The 19,618-nt window shown below is 37.4% G+C and overlaps 1 protein-coding gene across 2 annotated transcripts in view; it reads right to left on the bottom strand.

Moving 5' to 3' along the window:
- SLC25A21 (solute carrier family 25 member 21) overlaps nucleotides 1-19,618 on the bottom strand; it is a 240,445-nt gene that overhangs the window by 16,865 nt on the left and 203,962 nt on the right. For both annotated transcript variants that reach the window (XM_062577394.1, XM_062577395.1), the window contains 3 exons: nucleotides 12,685-12,751; nucleotides 5,965-6,024; nucleotides 3,603-3,710 (listed from right to left, as the gene is read on the bottom strand). In XM_062577394.1, coding sequence (XP_062433378.1) covers nucleotides 3,603-3,710; nucleotides 5,965-6,024; nucleotides 12,685-12,751 — 235 coding nt within the window. The remainder of the gene's footprint in view (nucleotides 1-3,602; nucleotides 3,711-5,964; nucleotides 6,025-12,684; nucleotides 12,752-19,618) is intronic.

Below are 19,618 nucleotides of genomic sequence, written 5' to 3'. Positions count from 1 at the left end.
TTGTGAAATCTGAAAAGAAGAAAAAGAAAAACAAACAGAAGGTGGTGGGGCTGCTAGCAGTTTCTTTTAATAAAAAATCACTGCAGTGTTTTCACCCAGAGCAATCCACATTACAAACATGCCAATATGTGATTTATAGTGACCTTCCTCTTTAAAACTACCAACCCTAGAAAGATGATCTGGTACCATAGAATAATTCAACTGTCACCATGGTGTGTGCATATTTGTTTTGGGGGTGTGCAGGAGTCTGGGTGTGGGTATATGTGCTCATGCTCTTCCTTGTTCCTTTAAACAAGATATATTTATTATTTCAATACAATAGTAAAAGAAATATGTGAATTGCATTAGGTTTCATCATAAGAGTGTGAAAGCTACACAATGGGTAAGTACATACTTTACTTAACCCTTTTAAAAAAACAGTGCATGGTAGTGAAGTGAGTGTACCGTTGCCTTACACTGTATAATAACATGCACATGCTTCTCCCAGTAGGTTTAAGTTTACAGAAGATAGCATCATTTAAAGAAAAAAAAATTCATTCCTGAAATCTACTTTAACGTGGAATGTTCTTTAGCACATTCTCAATGAGAACTTCAGCTTATGGTAAAGAAGTCAGTAGAGTTTTCCAGGTTTACAACAAATTCTGAAATTTTAGCACTTAAAAAAAAAGATAAATATTGTTATCGCTGTGATTTGGCTATCTCTATGATTTAAGAACATCACTCTATGGCTTTTTTGCATCAAGGTGGATAGACATTTTCAGTTACATTTTAGAATTTTATTTGTACAATAATACATTATTATTTGAATATTGGGAATGTTTCCATTAAAGTACAATCTTTGGTTTCTTTTTCTGAATTTAAAGAATTTTCACTTAAAACAAAACAACTTAGAATGTTTTTGTACAGTTACTGAACGGTTATTGGATTTTTCTGAAGGTCATCAAGAAGAGATGCAGAAATTAATGTAAAAAAAATTTGCATAAAATTGACTAAGTAAAATACCTCAGACTTTGTTAAAAAGTCTGAAATAGAGGAAAAATAATTTAAGGTGTATGAGTAGGAAGGATATATTGCCCTCTTGTAATTTTGCAGGAACTAGTGTGCTCAAAATATAATACTGATGTATTTACACTCAAAACCAAGATTTTTGTTAATAGAGGTTAATTGTATCTTCACAACTATAAGGCAGAGAGATCGAGAATATCGGTTTACTTGAATGAGGAACAGACAGGCTGCAGCAGTAATAATTTCTTTTTTTTCATATTATCTTTGTAAAATGAGATACTCTCATGCATTACTTTCTCCCACTTCTAGTCTCTCTCCTTCCAGGATCCTAATCTTTTTACTTCCATATAGTATTAGCTCTCTGTTTCAGTGGTTTTTTTTCTGCCCATGGTTAAAAAATATCTAGGCTGAAGATTTAGAGCAATCAGGCATCCCTTTTGGATGCACTGAGAGACTACCATAAATTTACAAAATGATTTAAAATTTATTCTCAAAGAGAATGCTTCTCTGAATGAGTTACGCAGTAACTCCATGACATTTGGAAATCAATAGAAGCATTTTGCGAGATTATACATGAGGATTTAGTCCCCAAAAGCTTATGTAAATGGCCAGGTGATAAATCTCTTTACTATGTATCCCAAAAGAGAGTTCAGTCTGTGCAGACAAGTGATACACGACAAGCAAATATTAAGTCAGTGAAAGCTTAATAGAAGAATATGCAAAAATCTTGCCTCATTAGGGATCCAACAAGCTTCCATGCCATGCTTATGTGATTTGCACTTTTACCATAACAGGTATAGCTGATTTCTTAAAAGATTTTGGAAGAGTTGATTTGACATTTGTTAGTCTTATTCACTGAGAGATAAAAGAAGGAAATCCTGCAGAAACTTTTCATGTTTCCAGATTCCAGTCAGAACAGCCTCCGACAACACCTCCATACTGCTATTTTGATATATACAAGAATTGCAATCAGAAGAACAGCGTAGAAATAAAAAGAATGCTGAAAACATGCAATAAAAATCTAAAAGTATTGGTCTCAGATTTATCTGTAGGATTAGGGAACGTTTGGAAAGTTCTTTTTAATTATCTGGATTAGGTCTCCATTTGTACTCCGAAGTAATGCAATCCTCTTGCACAAAGCTTGAAGATTTGGTTTTTAGGTAAATGGAGGGGGAATTAACCTTCTTCTCACAAGAAGGCTGAAATGGAAACTTCACAACCAAGGACCAGACTACATACAAGAGAAGAAGATTCACTCCTGGTGCACAACGGCTTGAAGGCCTGTCTGTATATGGCTGTGAGGTTTTTCAAGGTGACCATTGCAGGCACAGGGGGAAATCATCTTCCAAATGCTCTCTCCTGAAGTTCTCCAGTGGGCTGGATTTTTTTTCAATGTGGAAATCTTTTTACTCTCTGAACTATGAAAAACTTCCAAGCAGCAGATCAGCATTTCAGTTTGATGCAACCATGCCAACTTGAACGGGCTACAGACCTAGTTTAATCTATGAAGGCAGCAAGCATCCAGTGCTGAAACCTGGAGGTGGATTCCACTGAACTGCTCCCCCATTCAATGCCCATTGCAATACAGTGCCAAACATCTGAGCAATGTATTTAGAGAAAAGTTGTAGTCCAACTGATCAACCTTACTAAGGCATTTTAAATGGGAGAGAACAACTTATCACAAAAGTCCTGGCATTTTTCTTCATGATGAATCACTGTCAAGGGGACAACAGGGTGGGGAGAACTGAACAGAAGGATGTTGGCCAGTATTTTGAAAGGAAAGGAAGAGAACAGTTACCACCGTTACCTGTTGACTGCCCTAACTGCAACGACTGGGCTGGTGCTTCAGCAGTGCGCTCCAAAAATACAAATGGAAAACAGCTGGGACAGGCCAGGAAATAGTTTGAGATTTAATTTTTCTCTCTCTGCATCAGGACTGTGAAGTGTTAGGAGGAAGACGAAACAGAAACCTCCTCTGAACCCATAATAATCCCTTGGCTCCAGGCATGCATCTAACCCGTAGGTGTAAGTGGCTGCAACGATGAACATTTGGTAATTTAGCACGAAGCTGGATAACTGTTCTAGAACAATTGGGATTTCGGTGGTTAACATGCACCTTTGTACCAGGGAGAATGCAGGGCATGGATTTCGTGGTATGGCAGATGAATATCCTGCTCTACAGACTATCAGCTTTTAAAGAGGGGGAGAGTACGGAGAAAACTGACTGGGAACTGTGCATCTATTTTCCTTCTTCACTTTAGCCTGGAACATTTTCAACATTAAATTTAACTAAAATTAGTGCATTCCTGTGAACTCTTGATTTTGATGAAACATTGTTTTCCAGTTGAATTTTTCCCCATTCAGCAGTAAAAAGGATGGAGTAACAGATCTGGAGTGGCTGGAGTAAACGCACTGCGCACAACAGTCTCAGATTTACTCTTCAGTCCAACAGTAAATATTTTATGGAATTTATACTAAAATATAGACATCTTGGTCTAAAAATAAACTTTGAAGTATCTTATACCTAACCAAGCCCCCCCCCCCCAAAAAAAAAAGAAAAAGAAAAAGAAAAAAGAAGGATGAAGCAATTCTCGTACCTCCGTGAAGGCGCTCCGGTTCGTCTGTAAGCTAACCTTTACCACTTCAAAAGGGTTAACCACAACCGCTTCTGTTAATCCGGATCCCAAGCCGGCAACTGCAAATGCCTAGCAAAGTTACATCAATCAGCATTTAAAAATTAAGGTTTCATGAGCGTGTGTAGTAAAATGCCCCACACAGCATATTATGAAACTAAATGATATAATGAAAACTGAGAGATTACAGTAACGCAGCAGTATTCTATTACTAAATAGCTTTAGGCCTTGATTAGATGCTGACAGTTCAGCAAGAAGAAATTACAACAGCCACAAACCACATTCCAAAAATTTTAAATAAAACGTCATAGTGCTATCAAAAATTCTTTTCTCATCTAGAAGGCAAACTGGTATTGATTTATGATGAAACGTGGCAAAAAATGCCCTCATGTTACCTTTGGGTGGAGTCTGAATATACAGCTTAAAAATGCAAAAATGCACTGAGCATTAAACCTAGAATATTAATATAAAACTTAAAAAGATAAAGGAAGTGTAAGAAACTTTCAAATTGTGAAGTAACAAGTGCACAAGTTAAAAAAAGGTCCTTTTAAGTAAATATCAATCCTGAAAAGGTGATGAGTGGTATATGGGGATGAGCAGTGCACGGGGAAATGTCAGCATCATCTGCCAGGATGAATTAACTCCGTTTGTTGAGAAACTGATGGCATATTACAGCAGATGATTTAACTCCATTTCCTTAGAAACTGATAGCACTTTACAGCCAGAGGAATGGAGAAACTCCCTGCTTTGCTTTCCAGCAGGAAGTAGCATTTAGAAATACACTAACTTGTTTGTAAAGGAAAATATTGCAATATTTAGGTCACTTAAGAAAATTCAGAGGTCTTAATATTTGTAATCGCTTTTACACTTTAATTTAATGTCTCCAAACTATCAATGGTCTGCAAAGAGTCCCAAGACCACAACGGAATATATAGAGTACCTTTGCTGAAATTCAAGGAAACCCATGGTAAAGAAAAAACAATAGTGAAGAAAATAAATTATCAATTCAGAGGATGATGAGCAGGGACTGGATCTAACTGAGAGCTCAAGAAAGAGGAGAATGGAAGAGTAGTGGTAACCTCCAGCCATACTGCGTTTGGAGATCATCTTCTTGCCAATGGACCTATTTCTCCAATACGAGGTGGGAACATACCCATGTCCCATCAGCTAGGAGACTGAAGCCAAGAGGAGGAAGGTGCTAGTGTATGCTTCTCTCTTTAACAGCAAATGTTGTCTTGACATGAGCTCTTTGAGGGTGTTTAGATGCATTCTCTCTAGCCTAGCACAAAATACCTCTCAGTTTGTTCTTCCCTCACTGCTATGGCTATCCCAGAGGCATAAATGCCTCTTAGGTGACAGCACTGCACCAAAAACGCGCGAGGACGTCTGGGATGTTTGTCCGTAGCGGCATCTGCTATACGAATCAGAGCAGCCTTTGGGCAGCTTCTTTGCATGTTTACAAGTTTGCAGTATATTTTCCTAAAAAAAAAGTGAGTCTACCATGGAACCTTAAGCTCTAGTCTTTCCACTTGCTAGAGAATAAATCACAGCCTCCTCATTTACATCTAAGGGAGAAAAGAGTCTGCTGAAAAACACAAGAAAAAGAAGAGATACTATAAACAATTGCAAGGTCAGTGGAATAATTAAGAGGAAGAGGAAACTCCTGCTAAATTATTCACTGTGTTTCCATGCCCTTTTAACCACTGCAGTGGAAGGCCAGTGTGAAGGGCAGTAACACTGTAGTAATGATAAAGCAAATGTCTCCCGTTTTCTGGAGGTTTTGGCTCATCTGGAGCAGGGAGTTACTTGCTCTCACAAAAAAGCCACCACAAACTTCCGTGTGGACAGTCAAACTATAAAAAGATTCCAATTCAAAACTCACTCGACCAAGAAATATCCCATACAGATATTCAAGATTGTTTGCTAAATATCCTCTTCCAAGTAACTCACATTTACAGTCTTGCATAAAACTCCTACACATCGATTATGATATACATATACCTCAAAAATTATTACTGTATACATCCAAAGTGATGAACGACAAGCTGCAGAAGGACTCCTCTATGGTGACTGTGGCTATCCATGCTAACAAATGTTATGTCGTTATAGAGAATTATTATTAAGATATCTGATATAGAAATTAATGTAGCTATCATTTAGTTACAAAAAGATGCTATCAGTGTTTTTGAGGGACAGGTCTGTTCCGCAGAACTGTGATTTGGTTGAACTGATCCCTTTGAGTTCCCTCTCGTACAGGCTGGGACTACAGACACATATTAATATACACATATTAAAACAGAATGTGAAGTTTGGTACCCACACTTACCAGTCCTGGTGGTAACGACGCATATCCTAGTAGCTTTTTGTATTGTTCAAAGGTGAAAAACTGTAAATAAAAGTTACACTTAAATTGTATGGAAAAACTTGATCATGAGTTACTTCTGCAAATTAGTAAAACCAAACCACAAGGTAGCTTCATTACCTTATATCCTGTGTAGCCGTGTGCACTTCTGCAAAATAAGCACAAGCCACTTCTATTTCATGTGCTCTGAAGCAGTGTTAGATGTGGATTAACAGAGAATTAGGCTTCAGAATTGATTTTATTAGTGTGTCATGCACAATATGAGCACAAAAGGAGTTGCAATATTGTTTTATGTAAGAGTTCACTTACAATACATAGTTCATATTTTTAATTTATTAACTTTTCGTCCAAAACTATTTATCTAATTATCTAAAATCTAATTATCTAACATCTAATTGATATAAGTGGTGGTAGCAAACATAATTTCTCACAGTAAATGACCATCACAACTTTAATGTACTGTAATTACAGATTTTGAAGATGGGAAGCATATATATTTTTGTAATCTTTCACTGTTAACAGGCACCTTTCTTTCACTTTTCACTCCTTAAAAATAAATATTTAACCCAGTTGTCCACTTCCAGTCAGCCATACCGAGAAGTTCTGAGCATCTGCAAATCCTCAGAGGGTGAGTTTTAAAAGCTGTACTCTTTGGGTTTGAATTTCAAGAAAGAAATGAGAAGTTCAATTTTTCTTGCACCAACACGGAGAAAGGTAACCATGTCTACATATTGAAACCTAACACTTCTTGCCACCCAAACCTATTAATTCTAACAACATTTATTGTGAAATCTTCTCAAAACCAAGACAAAATAAATTAACGTCGCTGTTCCTCCAAGAAGACTGTTAAGAATAATCCTGACGGCACTGAAGTCAGTAACAAGATTCCCATCAACTTTTGTGTGGACAAACTTTCACTGCCTGTTCCCTTTCCTTTGGGCATAAACTCTGAGATGCGTCAGTCATTTTCAAGAGAAAGGGTACCTGGGATATTTTGCAAACTGCTGGTAAGACATCCTCCGGAATACAGCCCACAGTCCAGGCCACCTCTACTTAATAAAGCTGAACTCAGAGCAAAGGATATTCAAAACAGAGTTACCAGGGTAATAAGGAGAACAGAAAGATTTTTCTGGAGAGAGGACTGAAGGAGGGTAAACGCTTGCCTTGTTTAGCTTGGCAAAGGAGAGGCTGCAAGGGGATGAAAAACAAGGAAGGTAAAGGAGATGCAACATGAAATAAATGCGTATAAACTACTTATAAGCAGAATGCAGCTGGACATCTTATGAATCTTTCCTAAAGCTGAAGGAATGGGATTCTGAAATAGTCTTCCAATAGTTTTGTTTAATGAGAAAGATATCTTAATCACTTGTGAGGGAGAGTTTGATCAGTTTATGAAAGAGAAAATCACATTAAGTTTTTTTTTTTTTTTTTTTTTTTTTAATAAGACAGCAGGCAGCTGGACTTGCTGCCCTAAGAGAAGCCTTCTAGAACAGCGTTTCCAGGTACAAGTCCACCACAAAACCCACATTGTTTCAAATTCATATTCTGTAAATGTGCTGCTGAAGGCACTGAAAGAGCACTTCAGATTGCTGCCATGTAAGACAGTTCTGAGAGTAGCAAAGAAAGTCTTCTAGCATGAGGAATGAGGACAGAAGAAAACCCTGCGGGTTATAAGGATAGGTATCTGAATTTCAGATAAAACCAAAGATATTGGAAGCATTTATTATTCCATGCAATTTTCACTGACAGAAATGCACAAAGCCTGGAACTACAGCTCACTAGTTCAGAGTCCTGTAACCAGTAATCAACACGTATCCACTGCTTCACATGCTTAGATAAGGAAAGTGGCTTTGACATGGTGCTTCCAGGACTACGGGACTGAATGATGAAAATCTGTCACAGCTTCACCAAGACTGCACAAGCGCAGCTGTATATTTACTAGAGCAAGAGCTCTCACATATCAAGAGTAAATAACAAGAACTTCTTATTTGGCTACCTCCTCAAGTCCAGGTCTCACCGGGCTCACCGAGTGCACAGAAGTAGCACTTGACTAATTTTAATCAAGCTGATTCAAGCGTGGCATCGTCTGAAAAGCTGTGCTTTTGGCTTCCACATACGAGGCCAAGTTTCCTTATATAACACCTTCCCATGCCCGTACCAGTCAAACTGGTCCACCAGGACAAGGGAGGCAATGGAGGATGAGGCCCACAGAGATGTAGGAATCTTCAGAGACATAAGGGAATAGAGTTCTCCAGGTGAAACAGAAAGACCTGTGCTGGGTCTCAGCCCCAAAAAGGCAAGTCCACTCGCTCAGCTATCTCAGACCTATCAGAGCAAAACAGCTTTTGTCCTGCACCACACATACAGGATCATGAGTAATAAACATCATATTGTCATTTTAACTTGTTTAAAACCCTGTACTATGGCGAATTCAACTGTATTTTTCAGTCGAGACCTGTTTCAAATGAAAAGTCACTAGAATCGTACCATACACAGCAGAGAAGCAGGTGTCAATGAGTTAATAATAACATCACATTTAGAGCAGAAGGGAATGTGAATTACACCTCCATAATGCAAAATGAAGATGTGAAATTTTGAAATCTGAAGGATGCTGGCCAATGGATATATTACTAATATATATATATATTATATATTATATATATATATATATATATATATATAAAAAATATATATTATATATATTATATATTATATATTATATATTATATATATATATATATATATATATGGTCAACAGGAATTATTCCATTTTGCAGAAAAAGCCCTATAAATTGGGGCCTATATTTTAACTGCCTTTCAAATAGTGTATCGATTGAACAGTAATCTCGCAAACATACTGCAAATAAACTTAAAATCACTGTGCTAACCTGCCAAAAATCAAAAAGGATAGAAGTGTTACTCGGATCGTAGGTCTACCTTCATGTGTAACTGAAATAATCATGAAATATCCCCCTTCTTATGTAGTATGTCATGATTTCCAGTGTCAATTTTATTTATCAGTAAAAGGAAGTATCTGGGAAAGTGTCAACTGTAGGAGAGTGAGTTACTTCACTGAACTAAATTAATTTCTTATTGTGATAAAGTTTGCTTTATTCTCTCTCCAACATCTTTCTACTCATTGTTACCCTCCTAACCTTTAATGGAATTTCTGGTATTCCTTAATGTTTTCCATAGTCTCGCAGATCTGTAAAACGGTTGTAATAAAGGCAGAAATACATTACCTAGCAATTTTTTGGTCTTAAAAATTTTACCTTAAAAATCAATAGCTTCCTAGAGTCATAAATAAAATAGCTATTTAATAGTAACTGTGCTTCATGTTATATCATTCTTTAAAGACAACAAATCAACATCAATAAAACTCAGCAGACATTTTGCTTGGTGTACTAGAATGACTAGTATACAGACAATTTTGCCAGTGTACTATGCACATCCTTTCAAAATGTTTTTAATAACACAGAGTAATTTGTCTTTTTCTCTACAGTTCTACTAAGTTACTAGCTTTGTGTACAAAATCTCAGGATAAATGTATTTAAAACATGCTTTTGTGTATATAATAACCAATATTGTCCATCTGGCAAAGATACACGTTAATTCAAGTTACACAGAAAATATTCAAAGTATTTACCAGATGTCTCAATAACTCTAAGGTAAAAATATATGCTTGAAACAAGATGTCTGGGAACATATGCACCATATAAATTTGCCCCAAAAGTTCATCTGTTAGCCATTGTATTGGCATCATCACTTCTTTCCTCTAAGTTCAATCTAACATAGAGTTATAAACTTTGACTTTTCGTCTTCCAGAAATACCAGCTTTCTTTTCAGAGGAGAAATAAAGACAGAGTAAAAAAAGAAATAGCAAGATCGACATGAGAACCTAGCTGCCTAAAAGTTAACCTATGTCTTCGACACTCAGCATTAAAGCTTTATAACTTCAGCGAAATAACTTCTTTTTAGTAGCTTTATTTTTATAGGCACATAATCACGCCAGATAGATACAAAATTCCAGTAGGACATTTCTTCTCAGTACAAACCCCTCCTTGTACAGTCTGTAAGGAAAACTTTTGAAAAGTTTAAATTAGAGTGCCTTTTATATGTCACAAAAATGAATAGTTTCTTTACAAACGAAAATCAAGGCTTCTGGAACCTCCAAAATACCTCTCTACCTTTGGGGCTTTTCTTGTAGCAGCTGAAAGTTAAGTGTTTTCCTAGTGACTTCTCAAGTCTCAAAGCCATGAGCATAGCTCTCCAGGACTCCAAACCCTACTGTTCAGCTCAGAAGTGAACAAGGGACATCTTGTGGCCTGTCAGAATGAGGGAGACTATTAGAAAATAAGAAGAGGAAAGTGAGCCAAAGGAAGCTGGGATCTTTCATGGGTATTTTATATTCATATACAAATAAGGTTGGAAAGTAGTGGAGGTTTGAGCTAAGCTGGAGTCTCTTCAGGCCAATGTATGGGTTCAACCTCTGCTTGGGATGTCAGAAATTGTGCTGGCAGATGACACCCTGCATGAAATAACTTCAGTATCCAGGAGCTTATATGCACATTACTGTCCTGTCACGGAATTGTTCCAATGTAGAATATAACTGATATCTCAAGGTAGCTTAAAGTCCTATCGGTGTCCTTGAACAGTGTGAAATTCAAGGAATAAGGTAAAGAATTAAATAATCCAATGATTTAATTAAAAAGCACGTTCAGCATTTAAAAGTGAAACTTCCTTTTTGTCTGATTCTTATGGTTGCGGAAATATTGAGCCCTAATGCTTAAATGTCCAAGAATCAGGTAAAAAGCATCTTACTATGGAGTGCTACTGAGACATTTTAGGGACTGGGAGATTCTGACATCAAATGAGAGGCTGACAGAAAGCAGCTGGTTTACCCCAGAGAAGAGAAGGCAAAGTGGGACCTCATTCCCATCCTCTGCTGTTTACAGGAGGGTTACAGAGCAGAAAAAGTCAGACTCCTCTCGGAGGTGCACAGCAAAAGCACAAGAGGCAACAGTCACAAGTTGTAAAAGGGGAAATTTGGATTAGATATAAGGAAAAATGCATCAAAGTGAGAGCAATTAAGCAGTGCAGCAGGAGCCAGGGAGGCTGTAGAGTCTCCATTCTCGAAAGTTTTCAGAACTTGACTAGACAAGGCACCCGAGCAACCTCATCTATCTAAGAAGTTACCCCTGCTTTGAGCAGAAGGCTCACCAGATGATCTCCAGAGGTCCTTTCCAAATTAAATCTTTCAATGATTCTAAATTATATTAAATATTGTGGTGTTGGAGCCAACTTAAAGTAAGAGAAAGTGACTCATGACTTTTGAATAACTCAGGTTATTAGGAGAGACATGAAGCTTAGGGTCATATTTTAACTAAATATATACTGGTATCTAAAATGCTTAATCTGACTGACTTTGTCCTCTTTCAAACGAAATGATGTGAAGAGATAGAGAAAGCATCACAGTTTGAAGAAAACAGGTTATTAGGATGCTTTTAAATATTGTCTGTGTATTCTTCACTGCGACTTTGGTATTAAATACAGCACCACTTCTCTTAGTTATATTAAATAATTTTGAGATAGGTGGTGGCATATGTTATTTGCATCCAAAAATGATAATGCAAACAAAAAGATGACATTACCAGAACTCCTTTATACAAATACTATCTCTCCATAAAGGAATTGGAAAGTGAATAATTAATTGTAGAATAAGGATCCAAATCATACGCAGCCTTCTTTTTAGAAAGAAAAAAGAAAAAAAAAGGAAAATCAAGGCATCATCTTCTGTACCATAGCTATTTTTAGATTTATTCAGTATACCTGTAGAAAACTCCAAAGTTCTGAAGTAAAAGCCAAAGAAACTTTTGCTAAGAGTAAAATGGATGCTCTGAGAGATTTTGAATTGTAAGCTGAGGCTCTTCATTATTGGTTATGATCTTAGAAGGTTGCATTGCATAACGGAAGAAACCCAGAAATAATATTGTATCTTGACGCACGTTGCTTAGGAGTGTTACTAAAGTAATGCTCTACAAATCAACATAAAGAATAATCAAATAAGGAAATCAGAGCAACATTTGACAATCAATGAATACACTTCGACAGACTAGCATCCATTTCAAGTACAAGAAAGCTGGAATGTATAAAATGTTCTTTGCATGACAAAGAATTGTAGCCATTATATATTCAATTTTAATAAAAATGAGAATATAGAAAAGAGTGCTTTTTGGAATACATAAAAACTCTGGGCAGCACTTAAAATCCACAGATATTTTACTCCATGTTACTGAATAAACGTTAACTAGGAATGGCTTCTTTAATGAATGTGTCTCTTTATTAAGCTATTCTCAGTATTAGTTCATTTGCAAAATGCTAAGTGTTTTCAATAAAACAAAATGTTAAAAAGGAGGTAATTATGAGGCTAAAATATAACCTAGTATTTTATTAATTATTGATTATATAAACCAATTGTAAATCGTTTTTCAGCAACATTACATATACATATATATGTAGGTCAAAAATAGCCTAGCATTTAATAACTTCATCCTACCCTTCTTAATCAAGCCCGTTTTTTTATTGTCACATCAACAAGAAAGTTTTCTCCTAGTAAGATTTAGGAGATTATGCTGCCATCGTCCCTACTCATTTTTTAAAAAAAGAGTAAGCCTGTTTTTTTACCTTCACTGCTCTTTTGGGTGTCTCAGCCAAGATAGGAGGCAATATTCCTTTGTAGAAGCCAAGCAACCTATTGAAGAAAGAAACAAATGATTTTTGTATGGATAAACAAAGGAACATTACCAAACTGGCAATTCTATTTTCACTTTTGAATAAAGCAAATAACCTTCCAAGGTTTTGAAGCACACAGATGAACCCTTCTAGTTAATAGTGATGCTCTCGTTGCTTACTTGTTAAGCAAGTAACATGCTACCAATTCTATTATGTGCTGGTGAGAGGACAATCAAAAATCAGCAGTGAATAGGTAAAAATTCAATCCTTTTATCCTGAACAGATAGAAAATTGTATTTAAATGAAGAAGAATGGTTTGACAATGAAGGGGAAGCATTATGTCATTGTATTCATTTTCTTGCCACAGTGATGATGATATTAAAAACTGAGATCACAAAATACAGACTTGGGGAAAAAAGTGACTTCACAAAGTTGCATACAGAAAACCTGCATGCCCATCTTCAGAGGTTAGGTTAAGGTGCCTTTTAAAGTCTGTTTCTAATTGTACTTTGAACTATATGAAGCTTATTTGATAACTTACTTGCAAGCACAAATCAGCTATTCACAGAGATTTAACAGAATACATGTACTTCACCTTGAAAAAAACATTTGGGCAATATCTTGTTACTGTACTCATACAGGTGTTTGCCCTTGTCTTGGTGCCTGGCTCCATCAGGCTTGTGGTAGCCGCTGTCTTTGGGAGTTAGGACGGGAGCCAAAACGCCACTTGTTGCAGTGTTCGGCATTGCATCATCTAGATTTTCCACGCCTGCCCTTCCAGAGAGGAGCCCAGAACTGCGTCTCTAGCAAACACCGCAGAGCAGAGAGGCTTCAGGATCAAGGTGGAGGTCAGCTGGCAGAAAATAAATTAGAGCGCACTCAAGCTTCATGAGGGTGACCCAGGGCATACTCCAAAAAGGAAAATGTAAGGTATCCTCTGTGCTTTAAGCACATTTAAGAACTTACGTTCTCGTAGAGGAAAGCATGCCAGAGCACTGCGTGTCCTATTGATCCCATCTGTCATCCTGACAACATCACACGGCTAACGTGTAACGGAGAAAACGGCTGGCGACCAACAGAACAGTGCATCAGTATCACCTGCCACAAGCATACGTGGCATTTGCAGACAGTCTGAGCTCTGCTTACAAGGCCAGTGAGGATGCATGAAGCCGGGTCTTGGGAACGCTTTAAGTTTCAGGCAATTCTCAAGATCACCAGGAGCAGACATAGTTTCTGCGTGGTCGGCCTCCACATTACCTAACGCACAGGGAAAGGTCAGAATGACATCTATACAATCAGCCAGGCAAGGTCATATCACACAACTTATCCATCTTCAGAAGTTATATACTGCTTTCACGACTGCCAGAAGACAACTACAGAAGAATCACTTTCTGAAGCAAAGCACTTGTATCTTGCCTTTAAAATGCTGGAAGATGGTGATTCACCTTTATAAAACGGCCTGTTACTTGGAACAGTTCTGCAAGATGTGGAAAAGTCATCAACAGAGTTTCCCATAGTTATCTTGAGCTCTTCAAAGGAAATCCTCCCCACTGTAAAATACCACAACTGCTCTACTATCTTTTCCTATCTTTTTCTAATGCCCCTCTGAAGCCCTCTTCTGAAGCCACTCCTACGTAAATAAAATCGCTTAGGCTTTGTAAGGTGTTCCAGAGTGGGTATATTGCTTATGCTTCCTCTGGAGTGGCCAAGTTATGGATTCTCGTCCATCATAAAAGGGAACTTTGGGCATTTTATATGAGGATAGTTTCATGTCAAAATACTCAAAATTCCTGGGAGTAAGAGATTTCAGGAATTCAGTTTAGCATTGTGATGCTTAAATTTCCCATAAGTCTCACTTCAGGAACTTAAAATATCTATCTATATATGTCTATACTGAACTCAATCTTTAAAGGTTTACACGTATTTAGAGTATTTTCTTGCTGATTCAGCAAGCTATTAAAATGTTAAATAGCTTTAAGCATGTGATTCATGCAGTTTAACCTGAGTTCAAACTGAAACTGAGGTTCAAGTAGGATAAGCTACAAGAACACAGATCCCTATAAACACATTCTTCTTTTCAGCTCAGCCTAAAACATTGTAAGACTATCTACAACAGGCATCCTGTTTAGGATTTCTAAAGCTCCAGCAAAACTGGAACTGGAAGATGAAAAGTGCTCCACTGCTCTACTTCTTGCCCATTAAGGACATAATTCTTTGAAATCTTTGCAAAATCAGCTATTTATTTATTAAGAAAAGGAAAAAGAACTAGCATGATAAGAACAAAAACATTAATGGCTCCCATGTCAGCCACACACAAAGACTGTCTATTTTCTGCTCTTTTTCCCTTAGTCAGTAACACTGTGTTAACTTACTTGCACATACTATGTAAACTTTTCGAAGCCAGCTAATGAGTGGTGATGACATCTCAAATTTGAAAGATATTACCACCTGGATTCAGGCCTTCATCAGAAATTCAGCAAAATTATGGAACAGCAGCAGCAATCACTGCAGCATGTGATAGAAGAGAGACATCATCTCCCCGTTAGAAAGAATTAACAGGTGAATCTCTAACAGAAACAGAACTGCATTTTATTTAATTTCAGCATTAAGGGTCTAAATGAACATCACCATCCCATTGTATTCTGGGCAACAGCCCAAATGCATCTTCGGAATAGTTGATTTTGAAACATTACAGTCAATCATATCATCTCAATTTGTTCTTTCAGGCTTTTGCTATCCTTCTGGTTTCTATTTCTTGTTTGGAAGCCTCGAGTCATTCACCTTGGCAAGATGACTGACCCAAATCAGTTATTTTCTCCAAATTATATTGAAATTGGGATCTTGTTTAGTTTGTTGTTTTCTTCCTCTGTCTTTCACATAATTTTCCCTTTAAGGATCTAATAAAGTTGATTGAAGGCATGAACACAACATCTCCTTTCTTCTAGTGATATCAGATCCATGTCTCTTAAACACATTATTTTATAATTAAAACAAAATACCTCTTATGTCCAATTCTGCTTTCAGTACTGCTGCGTAATCCCAGATCTAAATAAAAAACCTATGTTTCATGACTATGTCAGTTAAATTAAATGTAATGTGCAACTTTCTAATTTTACAAAAAAAACATATTTCAACAAATGGAAGGAATTTGGAAGACATTTGGCAGAAGGCTGGGTGTTCTTCAAAGGAAGGAAGAAAACATTTCTAAATGTAATAAAATTTGCTTTATGTTTTATTTTTACCAGGAAAAAAAAGTATCTTCTTATTTCATGGCATGTAGCATGTTGTGGATTTATTACGAACGGAAAGTAAAAATTATTGAAGACAGGGATTTAATATACGTTACTAATGAGAAGTAATCTTTATCTTGACCTGGTTAGAAATATCACAGAAATTAAATTCCTAGGAGGTTCAGGAAAACTGGCAAGCACTTAGTGAAGCCAGACATAAATTAGAAACTCGCTCATTAGTAAATTAGTAACTTGTTGAGAAAAAGAAACTATTTATTCTGAAAGGAGCAGTCGGCCAACTGATATAGTTCACCTCAACCACAGCGCCTACAACCCGTTGCCCAGAGGAAGAGGTAGGATATAGGGAAAACTGGTGGTCAGGCAGGGAGAACAGGTACAGAAAAAAGCCATCAATGGCAAGGCCAGGTTAGCTTCTGAATTTCTGTTTTGCAATCCACACTACATCAGTCTACCACTTTAGACACCAGTGCTAAATACTAGGCATTTATTTTTCATATAATTTTCATAATATGTTTGATTTTTCTCACCGAGCTCTCATTTGTCTAAATCACCATTGGTTACAACATACAAGAACTAAGGAAAAACGTATTTTTTTTTCACAACAAGTAAATGTAATCCAGAATTACATGTTATCATGTGGCTACAGCAATTCTGATGTTACACTATATGCTAAAAGAAGACCAAGGGTCCAGCCATAACAATACAAGAAGCAGCCCAGCTAATGAAAGAAACTCCCCATATAAATCAAGGTAACATCGAGTATGAAAATCAACTGGTTATAAAGGAGAACACTGCAGTGAAAGGTACTCTGGGAGGAGGGCAGAAAAATACTAAGCAGAGGAGGACCTGGCTCAGAAATGATCAGACTGGCCAGGAAATGGATTAATAATCAGCATCAATCTACCTCACTTATTCAGAATGACAGTCACCTCCATATTTACTGCATGCGGGTCAGATTATGAAGCTGTTATGATCCATCATCCATGTGACTTTGTTATTCTTACTGAGAAGTTGAGTTGTTCTTCCATGACTTTTAATCGCCTCTCAATCTCTTGCTCAAAATCCTTGTTAATTTTTGGCTTTCTAGCCTGCACTCTGAATTTAAATGAGTTATAGGACACGCCTAAAATTAAATTCCTCAAGAGAAGGAAAGATGAAAACTTCCTCTTCCTTTCTTGTGCCTATGATATCAATAAATGAGAGCAAAAAATGGAGTATTTGGAATAATAATATATAATGGAATATCTGGCTCCCCATTGCCAACGAAGGAAATGCTGACTTTGCCCACGCATCTGGGAGCCCTTTAGTGGCTCTGTTTGATGCAATTCCTGTTGAAACCGGTGCAAAAGGAAGCGATCTCGTCACTGGCGGCTGGAGTAGGCTTCTACTGCGTTGTCCGGGTGGAATCACCAGCTAGGCTGTAGAGCGGGGCTCCACGTCCCGTTTCTTGCAGCTGGCAGCATTTTCCTCCCCGAGATTTCCCTCTAACTGCCTCTTTGTTTGCAGCAGGAGCGAGTGACGGACATGCCAAAACAGCTTTGCCTACAGCTTCTGAAACAGAAAAATTCTTCACTGCGTTTTGGACTGTCTGAACTGGCAGAACGCTTCATTTGTTCAGTAGGAGTTTTAGTTGTTCAAACACTAGAAGAGAATTTAAGGTGTTTTTTTCTTCCCCCCTCTCGCTAGCAGTACTGCCGTAACTGGTACGACAGGAAGCAGTCACTGCTCTGAAGTAGCACCACACCCAGGTCTATTGAAGTTAAAGAATGCAAGAAAATGATTCGTTTTTAGCTTGCTCCCAAATAAAAAATAGACTTTTGTGTTTATGCATTTAGAAATCTGTTTCTGACATACAAAACGCACACTAGACATGTTTTCTGGAAAACTAAACTCTGACACTGTGCTCAATTAAAGGTAAAATCAAGAGATTTGCACAATTTCTATACTTGCCCTGGGAATGTGTCCTACTCAGACCAACAGTGACTTAATAAAAATATAACATTAAGTTGCTTTACTTCCTCAGAAAACTGTGTCTCAGGAAGGAAATTTTTGATTGCAGGTTAATGTTAGCCTTCACTGGAATACGTTACACTCTTCAATAGCCCCACGTGTAATCCCTTGGGAACTACATGACTACACGTACTCTTTCCCATCTGCTGGCTAAATAAGAGATTCAAGAGGCTTTCGGTGTCATTATACAGATTAGTAATTCTCCCAAGAGGATCCTCGGTTCACGATACAGTGAATAACTTCCAATGAGATCTACAAGACCAACTTTCAGAGAGATCATTTTGTGTTTGTCTGAGTTTTACACCTGCAATTATTTGTGCCTGTAATTTGGGTTACTTGGGTGTTTTTAATCTACAGTGCAATCAGTGATGTAGATATTTAAATAAACTGAACTGCAGGCAACCATAAATGCAGGTGCAAAATTTTGCCTGCAATTATTAGGACTCATAAACATATAGAACTTCTGAAGTCTAAAATAAAATTAGGCTAGTAGAGGTTTTATAGTGTTTTTAACAAAGTAAAAAAAACCTACGTATTTTTCCTGTTTCTCAAAAGAAAATCTCAAGGCAGCACTCTTTAGTGTTAAAAGGAAAAGGATATAATTAAATATATACAAACTAACATGCACATAGTAATTAATTTGATTCCATCTTTTAGTACCTTGACCTTTGGGGTATTTTTCTTACTCCCTTTATGGTACCTCTAGCAGGAAATCATAAAAGATTCATGATTTTGTAACAGTAATACTGTTGATAGTTGCACCAGCAGAGAGCGACAGTCTTATATGCACAGAGATCAAAGTGTTGCAAAATTTGCAGCACTACTTAGGCAGTGAAAGGCACCACGAATATGCACACACACTGGCACTTGAATTCCCATCTGGCAGACAGTCGTGGTACAGTTATACCATGGGAGTGAAAGGTATTACTGTGCTGATGCGTGAGGAAACGCCTTCTAATGGGAACTACCTGTCTGAAGATAGAGAAAATACGTCTCTCAGTGAATAGGTGTCAATGAAACCGGAGTCTATCTTGAGCCTCTGCTCACTCAGAAAGAGTTAATCGTTACAAGGGAAAGCATTAAGATATATTTTAGTTAAGAAAGTTATTAGAGAAATTTTTATGTACTCAGGAGCACGAAAAATCGTTCCTTGAAACAACAGAAAGTTCTTACTGATAGTCCGAGATGCTGGGACAGTGTCACAGATCCTTTCCCCCACCTCTACAGTCACAGCAGGTACCACCAGTCGGGTATGGAGAGGGCACGGCTGTGAGACCAAACCCCAGTCTCTTGCTCCTGTCATCTCACTGCAGTCTGGATTAGGAAAACCATCACGTGAAGATCTTCATGAGAAGATGCCCTGGATCCTGGAGCACTGCCCAGAAGGGGACCTCACACACAAAACCCTAAAAACACCAATTCCACTCCAGTACCTCCCCCACTACGACGACATTCCTCTCATCCATCCCACACAGTTTGCAAGAGAAGGATAAATTTTTTAAGATATAGGTCTTATTATGTAAGATAAAGCACTCTCAATGTCACGTTCTTGTAGAATTTGCTGCTCTAATTATTATCGTTGTCATTTCTTGATCTCCTCTTGTTTTCTGAAGCATGCGCCCCAC

This window comes from Rhea pennata, chromosome 5 (genome assembly GCF_028389875.1).
Source record: "Rhea pennata isolate bPtePen1 chromosome 5, bPtePen1.pri, whole genome shotgun sequence".
In the NCBI taxonomy this organism is placed as follows: Eukaryota; Metazoa; Chordata; class Aves; order Rheiformes; family Rheidae; genus Rhea; species Rhea pennata.
The sequence above is the reverse complement of the archived record's forward strand: the minus strand, read 5'-3'. Positions and strand labels throughout refer to the sequence as shown.